The 8,032-nt window shown below is 57.2% G+C and overlaps 1 protein-coding gene across 3 annotated transcripts in view; it reads left to right on the forward strand.

Annotated features, from left to right (window-relative positions):
* The first annotated feature begins 824 nt into the window (after positions 1 to 824).
* The window catches only part of NTRK1 (neurotrophic tyrosine kinase, receptor, type 1), a 23,400-nt gene continuing 16,192 nt past the window's right edge, over positions 825 to 8,032 (forward strand). For all 3 annotated transcript variants that reach the window (XM_011992820.1, XM_011992821.1, XM_011992822.1), the window contains exons 1-4: positions 825 to 1,550; positions 4,757 to 4,831; positions 5,131 to 5,202; positions 7,296 to 7,364. In XM_011992820.1, coding sequence (XP_011848210.1) covers positions 1,261 to 1,550; positions 4,757 to 4,831; positions 5,131 to 5,202; positions 7,296 to 7,364 — 506 coding nt within the window. In that variant the 5' untranslated portion in view covers positions 825 to 1,260. The remainder of the gene's footprint in view (positions 1,551 to 4,756; positions 4,832 to 5,130; positions 5,203 to 7,295; positions 7,365 to 8,032) is intronic.

Consider the following 8,032-nt stretch of genomic DNA (forward strand, 5'->3'; position numbering starts at 1 on the left):
CCGTCACCGCCTAGTCCCTTGGTTCTGACCAATGTCCCGATGAAGAAGGCGATCACTGTGTGGGGCTCTGCCTCCGTCTGGTCATCTTCTTGAACTCAGGCTGCTTGGTCGGTCAGTGTGTCCCTGTCTCGGGGATTTGGGGGACCATCCGTGCTGGGGCCTTGGCGGAGAGGAGAACCGCGAGCCTCTAGGAAGCCATCCTTCGCCTGCTCCCTGGGGCTTTGCCTGTCTCCCCGCCAAGAGAGACCCCTCTTCCCCTTGCTCTCCTCAGCTTGAGACGGATGGGTTCGTGCAGCCACAGAGGCTTGCGCGGTGGGAGGGGTTGGGACCAGCCTTCTGCTGCCCTGGGTGCTGGGGATCCCGGGGCTTTCCAGGTGCGCGGCCACCAAGGTGCACGGTCCTCAGCTCCACCCGCGGGCGGCTCCCGCGTCCGAGGAGCTAAGAGATCTATTAATTTCTTCACGAATAAATCGATGCTCTTGTCAGGGAGGCGATCGATGTCAGCCCTGCCCTGCCTTACCCTATCCTGCCCCGGGGCCGGCTCTGGCTGGCCGGGGTCAGGGACTGAAACTGAGACCTGAGGCGTTGCTGATTGGGGGCTGCAGATCGCACCCCCAGCCACCCAGCCCGGGCGGAGAGCTCGCTCCTTTGCGCGCGGGCTTCTCGCGCCACCCTGTGGCTTCTCTTGGAGGCGCGGTCTTGGCTCTCTGGACTCCCTTCGGCCGGATCAAGCGACCCTTCCCTTTCTCTGCCCGGTCTGTGTCTTCCTCCCCAGGTTCTGCGATTGATCTTTGGTAGTCCTTTTCTTTTCTTCCTAGAGTTCGGAGAATGTTCTACCTAACTTACTCCAAGTGACATGCGCACTCTCCCAGGCACGCGCGCGCTGAGGATGGAGCGCTGAGTCTGGGGCTGACTAGGATGACCTGGACAGCAACCTTTCCTCAACTCAATCATCTTCCCTCCTCCCCAATTGTAAAAATGCAGCTCCTTTAAGCTGAGAGAAATAACGTATCAACTTCCCACCCCCGGCCTCAGCAGACACCTCCGAGGCGTTCTGCTGCAGCCCCTCTGCATCTCCCGGAGCTGGGGGGATCCTCAGGGAGAAGGCTGACGCTGGGGGCCCCTAACAGAAGAGGGGGCAGAGTTGGGGGCGTCAGAGGGGAGAGAAGGGGGTGGAGACGAGGGGGGGGGGGGGGCCGGGCGGGGGCGACTGGCTCCGCCCTTTCCTGGCGGCTGGGTCTTTAACACCGCCCAGCGCACATGTCGGGGGAGGCCTGGCAGGAGCAGCTGAGAGCGCACAGACGGCTGCCCCGCCGAAGCAAGGCGGGCGCCGCCGCGATGCTGCGAGGCGGACGGCGCGGGCAGCTCGGCTGGCACAACTGGGCTGCGGGGCCGGGCAGCCTGCTGGCTTGGCTGATGTTGGCATCTGCGGGCGCCTCACCCTGCCCCGATGCCTGCTGCCCCCACGGCTCCTCGGGACTGCGATGCACACGGGATGGGGCCCTGGATAGCCTCCACCACCTGCCCGGCGCAGAGAACCTGACTGAGCTGTGAGTGTCCGGCGTGCGAGGGGGCGCGGGGACAGGCAGGAATTGCCATGCCCCGAGGGCGCGGACTCTCCGCTTGTTTGCTTGGTCAGGCAGGGCGAGTACAGCGGAAGGCTGGCACGACGCAGCCTTTGGCGGTGCACGGGCGTTCCTCCGCAGCCGCCGCTGCCCTAGCAAGCTTTACGGTCACTGCCTGGATGTTCCCTAGTGTTCAGGGCAGCTGGGCCGCCGGCTTCAGGGAGATCGAGGGGAGGGAGATCGAGGGGAGAATCTCCGGGGACCAGGTCTGAGAGAGCCTAGCCGTCTAGAAGCCGCTTTCTGGAGCTCAGTCAGAGGCTCCTGCTCTGTCCAACAGAGAAAGGTGGTTACCAGCAGAGAAGTCCCCAGTTTGACACCCTTACTACCTTTTCCCTTTTCTAGGGGCAAGCCAGCCCCCACCCACTTCCTTGTTATGAGGAGGCAACCTCAGCTTTTCTCCTGGAATTGGGGATTGAGCTGGCTGGCATTGGTGGGAGGTGGTAAGGAGCTGGGTGGTTGAGCTCTCCTCTTTCCATTTTTACCATTCCTTTCCCAGAACCCCTTGATTTGGATCTGAGGAAATGAGACCCCCTCCTGGATTTTCTCTCCCCACTCCCATCTCCCTCTCCAACCCGGGGCAGGGAGTCAGGGCCCTTGCTGAGAGACCCTCCTCCCTTTGGTACACAAAGCTGGGAGGAATCTTCAGCATTCTGCAGGACTCTGACATTCTGCAGGAATTGGTTACAAAATACTGAAGTACTTTTTAGCAGCTGGTGAAACCTATGGGAGTATGCAGTGATGACTGGCCTGGAGGTACTCAGGCATCACATGGTGATGGCTGGAAAATACTTGAATATTACATATGGCTATCATGGCCAGCAAGACATCTAGAAGAGGGGAGGAACTGCGAGAAAATCCTCCTCCTGTGGCCTGGGGTTTACAGGGTGGACAAGGAACCCTGACCCCATGCAGTGATGGGCTGGAAGGTATCAAGGTGAGGATCATTAATGTCTGGAAGTTACTTGAGCAGCTTGCACTAATTGGCACTGAGTTACTCGGGTATCTTATAGTAATCAACAGGAAGGTACTCAATCTCTCTCTCTAATAGCTCCAGGGAGACCAGGAGTAGAGGAGATGGCCTTGTCTTGGTCTGGGCCTACGTCTCTGCATGATGGGAGGGGGCATGAGAGACAGGCTGCCAGTCCTAGTCCAGTTCTCTCATCACCCCGGGCCTTCAAACTGGGGTCCAGACTCCCGAGTGCTTGCCATCAGGGCTCACATTTCCCAACACCTTCCAAGTCCCAAGTGGGTCCAGCAGGGTAGGGATGGAGTGGTAGGGGAAGTGGACAGGCCAGGACTGGGGACTAGGAGGCATGCAGGGTGGCAAGCTGAGATGTCCCCCTGGGTGGGGTTGCAGCCTGACACCCCCTCCTCACTGCCTGCACAGCCCCTCCCTCCTCCCTCACCCGCAGAGCTAACGAGGAGATAATGGACTCGAATAGACAGATTGATTATGAATCCAAACGAATGAGGCAGCTTTGAGCACGCTGGCCTGACAGCTCACACACACCCTGCCAGCCCACTGCATTCTCACTCCCTCCCTGGGTCCCTACAGTTTGAAACCTTCTGGGCAGGGGCTGGGGGATGGGTAGAACAGGGACCTGGCCTCCCTTGTAGTCAGTGGAGGTTACTTTCTAGGTCTCCACTAAGTCCACAGGGAAACTTAGGATCTGATCCTGGCTGTCCTGGTGGGGCCAAGGCTGGAAAGGGAGGAAAGGAGGAAGGGAGGGGTCACTTAGGCTGGTCCTGGTTCCTATAAGGTAGGGAAAGTTAGAGGGTAGAGAGGGAGAGTTCTGAGAACCGGCAGTGAGTCAGGGGCCCCTGGCATGTGTTTTGTGGGGTGGGGGGGCACACTAACATGTCACTGCAGGACAGCTGAGTTCTCAGGAACTCCCTGGTACGTCAGATCCAGCAGTCAGGCAGGGCCCAGGGCATCAGCCGTCCCCTAGACCTGAATGCCTACTCATTCTTCTTTCGTTCTTGTCTGTCTTGCTTTCTGTAGCTATCTGTCCTTATCTATCTGTTTCGCTGTCTCCCTTCCCTTATCTGTCTTCCTTCTTACTTGTCACTATCTCTCTGACAGTCTCTTCCTGTCAGTTTCTCTTTCAGTGTCTCTGTTTCACTCTCTCTTTGTTTTTCTGCCCTTCTGCCCCCACCCTCCTCATTGAACCTTTCCATCTTTCTCTCTCTCTCTCTCTCTCTCTCTCTCGCTGTCTCTCTCTCGCTGTATAAGTCAGCCAGTCTGTGCCTCTTCTCCCCTCCCCAACACTCTGACTGCATCCTCTCATTGCTCCTCTCCTCTTTCCTGGGTCCCTCCTTGGGGTCCCTGACTGAGGGACCTTGCTTGATCTAAGCCTCTTGCTTGATCTGCTGAAAAGGTGGTAGGGGAGGTTTCAGTGGAGTAGGGGTTGCTGCTTGGGTGTGGAGAGGGGCCAGAGGCTATGGGGGTGCAGAGATGTTTGTGTGTGTATATGTGTGTGTGTGTTTCTGTAGTACAGGTGAGCCCGGGCAGTGGCCCTTGGGCGGGCACGTTTGGGAACATACATTTGCATGAGCACAGGCTTTGTCTGTGCTGGGTGGGGTAGTGGCAGGGATGAGCCTTGACCCTTTGTGGTAGCAAGTGTTTCAGTATAACCTCCCATTGGTGAGCGTGTGCCAGGCATGCCTGATATAAAAGCAGAACAACAATGTGAGAATGGACTTGTGTGTGTGCACGTGAGAGATGGATGTGAGCTTTGTTTCTGTGTGTCCATGTGTGAGCCTCTTCCTGAAGGCACATGTGCATGTGCATGGCGTCATCTGTGCAGATGCTTATGCCTCTGCGTGTGTGCATGTGCATACCTGGGTGTGTGCATGTGTGCAAGAGGTATGTGAGAGTGTGCATATGTGTGAGTGTCTGGGGATCTATACATGTGTGCGCTTGTGTGTTCATGCACACAGGTGCATGTGCACATGTATGCATTCGTATGTGCATGCCATGTAAGTGTGTATGCAGGTCTGAACAGGTGCATATGCGTGTGCCTGTGATGTGCATGTGGCATGTGCCTGTGTCTTGTGAGGGAGCAGGAGGGTCGACATGGGAACTCAAGTGTGGGCCTGAGCCCTGTGACTCCCATCCCCTCTCCCCACAGCTACATCGAGAACCAGCAGCATCTGCAGCATCTGGAGCTCCGTGACCTGAGGGGCCTAGGGGAGCTGAGAAACCTGTGAGGAAAATGGGGACTGTGGGTGTGGAGCTCAGCGTGGGCCTGGGGGAGACCAGAAGGTCAGGGAGGGCTCAAGGGTCTGAGGGCCTGGGAGGACCTGAGAGGCTGAGGACTGAGGGACTGGGAGAGGTCAGGAAGCTCAGGGCTTTGAGGGGTCTAGGGTAGTTGAGGAAACAATGAGGGGCCTGAGGAGGGGTAGGAGTTCAGCACAGGGGACTGGGAGGCTGGGATGGGCAGGGAGGGCCAGGGGCCCAGAGTAGCTGAGACCTGGGGACTGATCCTCCTGCACCCCTCCCCAGAACCATCGTGAAGAGTGGTCTCCGTTTCGTGGCGCCAGATGCCTTCCATTTCACTCCTCGGCTCAGTCGCCTGTGAGTGTGGCCAGTGCTGGGCAGTGGGGATTGGGGAGGACACCCAGACTTGCGCTGCTAATGGGCTTGGCTCTCCCCAGGGAATGATTGTGAGGGGCCCAAGCCTGGTCAGGGAAGTCACCTCACCCATTCTCCTGGGGCTTCCTCCCATCTCCCTCAGGGATGGCATGCTCTTGCCCCCGCCAGCTAGAGGTCCTCCTTGCCATCTCACTTCCATGGTCCATGCTGCAAGGATACTTCTCATAGGTGCCTGCCCTATCTTTCTTCCCAGGGCTCCGATACACACCAGTGCAAAGGGAGCAAGCGTCAGGAGCAGGACTCCTGTGTTCTGGCTGGGACTCCATTTCCCAGGGACGCATTGACTTGGCTCCTAGGACATCCTGGGAGCTGGGGTGTTAGGTCTGCCACTTGTCACCTTCCTCATTCTCGGGAGTCATAGCTATCCCTCCTGTAGAGCAGCGAACCCCAACTTTTTTGGCACCAGAGACTGGTTTCATGGAAGACAATTTTACCACAGATGGTGCGGGAGGGGAGGATGATTTCAGGATGAAACTGTTCCACCTCAGATTATGAGGCATTAGTTAGATTCTCAAAAGGAGCGCACAACCTAGATCCCTCGCATGCGCAGTAGTTCACAGAATCTAATGCTGCTGTTGATGTGACAGGAGGCGGAGCTCAGGCGGTAATGCTCACTCACCGCTGCTCACCTCACGCTATGCGGCCCAGTTCCTAACAGACCACATATTTACCCTGTTTATAGCCCCTCTTCCTTGCTGTCCCCCTCTTTTTCTTTAATTTATTTTTTAAGAGTCAGGGTCTCCCTCTGTTGCTCAGGCTGGAGAACAGTGGCACTATTTACCCATCTGTGGCCTGAGAATTGAGGACCCCTGCTGTAGGACACAGAGGGTCATGGGATGGGCAGGAGAGACCATCAGAGTCCCTGGCAGCCCCTCCCTGGCCTTCTGAGGGCGGGAGTTCAGCTCCCCTGTCCCCCAACATGAGCAGGCGGAGAGATGGGAAGGACGGTGGGGCCAACATTCATGGAGTTATGCGGGGTCCTCTACACTCTGCTGTGTCCAGCAATTTAACAAGGCAAAACAAAGTGATATCGTATCACCATCTATGCACCGGGGCTTCCGTTAAAAACGTGTTCAATGACACTTCACGGTACTTATGTCAATGAATCTTCACAATCAACCTGGTGAGAGAGAGAGTGTTCTTGTCCCCATTTCATAGATGAGAATTCTGAGAATCAGAGAGGTTGAGTTTCTGGACTGAGGTCACACAGCTGTAAGTGGCAGGATAGAACTTACACCCGCTCTATCTAGAGTGGGTTGTGTCTTTGGTCCCTATGTGGTGGTACCTCTCCAACCCAGCCACCACAAATTCTAGGTTGACTAGGAAAAGAGAGGGGTCAGGATAGGCCCCTCAGAGGCAGAGGGTCCCAGCAGCAGCAGCCTGGCAAAGGGCACAAGGCACTGGGGCTCCTACATCATTTTCCTGTGTGGCCAGGTCCCTGCTGGGCTCACTTTTTCCATCCCTACAACGAGGGGGCTGGGGGTGTGGGTCCTTTCCTGCCTGACCTTTTAGTCACTGAGGAGGGCCTGAAAGGAGGAGGTGGAGGGGAACTGAGGAAGTGCGTTGAGTTCCTTGTGGTCAGGTAGGGTCAAGGGAGTGTGGCAACCTCAATCCTCCCCCTCTTCCTCTGGCCCCGTCCTGGGCTCTGTGGGGAGGGGAGCACAGATGGAGCCCTTCCCCCAGCTGTGGCCTCAGCACTTTGCCAGCTGGGGCCAAAGCAGTGGGGGAGGGAGGAGCGGCTGTTCCCTCAGATCCCCCTCCCTGAGGTCTGGAGAGGGGGCTAAGTAGGTTTAACCCTTGTTGTCCCAGGGAAAGGAGTGGGACTCAAAAAGCCCTCCACCACGCCCCCCCATCCATCCACACACACTGCCTTCCAAGGCTTGTTCTGGCTGCCTAGACTGGGGAGGGGGAGCCAGATGTCAACTTCTTTCTTGGCTCCTCCCCTCCCTCACTCTGGGTCAGAGTGAGGTCGGGTCACTCAAGGGGTCTGTCTTGCTGTGTCTCCACGCCCGTAGGAATCTCTCCTTCAATGCTCTGGAGTCTCTCTCCTGGAAAACTGTGCAGGGCCTCTCCTTACAGGAACTGTGAGTGGGGGCACTTCCAGGGACAAGAGCACCAAGTGTGTGTGTGCCTGCGTGCACTTGGGTCTGTGGGATGGCATTGGTCACTGTGTCTGTGTGGCACTGCTGGGGGGTCTCTTTGGGGACTATGTGCATGCCAGTGAAACCCCCATCAAAGCAGGGGCTGCAGGACCACCCGTTAAGGGGGTTACTGCCCTGGGGAGCTGGCCCGGATGACTGTGTGTGTGCTGGGCCTGGCTGAGCAGATCCCAGGCCCACTGTGTGTCCACGGCACATCTGACAACATTCCCAGGGCACCCTGCACAGGGGTGAGTGGGGCAGCAGGGGTCCATGTGTACCTGGTGGGCCCTTAAGGCCTCTGGGTCACTCTGGGAGGCTGTGCCTTTCCCTCCTTGTCACCATGCTGAGAGCCCTTGCCTGGTTTCTCATCCGGGGGAGCCTGGGGTGAGGGAGCCCCATGCATCCCTCAGCCATCAGCTGTCTTGTCTTCCACTTTCTGCATTCAATTTCTTTCATTTTTACATTATTTTTTCTTTTTGTGGAGTTGGGGTTTTGCCATGTTGCCCAGGCTGATCTTGAACTCCTGGGCTCAAGCAATCTTTCGCCTCAGACTCCCAAAGTGCCAGGATAACAGGTGTGACTCACTGCGCCTGGCCTATTTCTTTTCTCTC

This window comes from Mandrillus leucophaeus, unplaced genomic scaffold (genome assembly GCF_000951045.1).
Source record: "Mandrillus leucophaeus isolate KB7577 unplaced genomic scaffold, Mleu.le_1.0 Scaffold418, whole genome shotgun sequence".
Classification (NCBI taxonomy): domain Eukaryota; kingdom Metazoa; phylum Chordata; class Mammalia; order Primates; family Cercopithecidae; genus Mandrillus; species Mandrillus leucophaeus.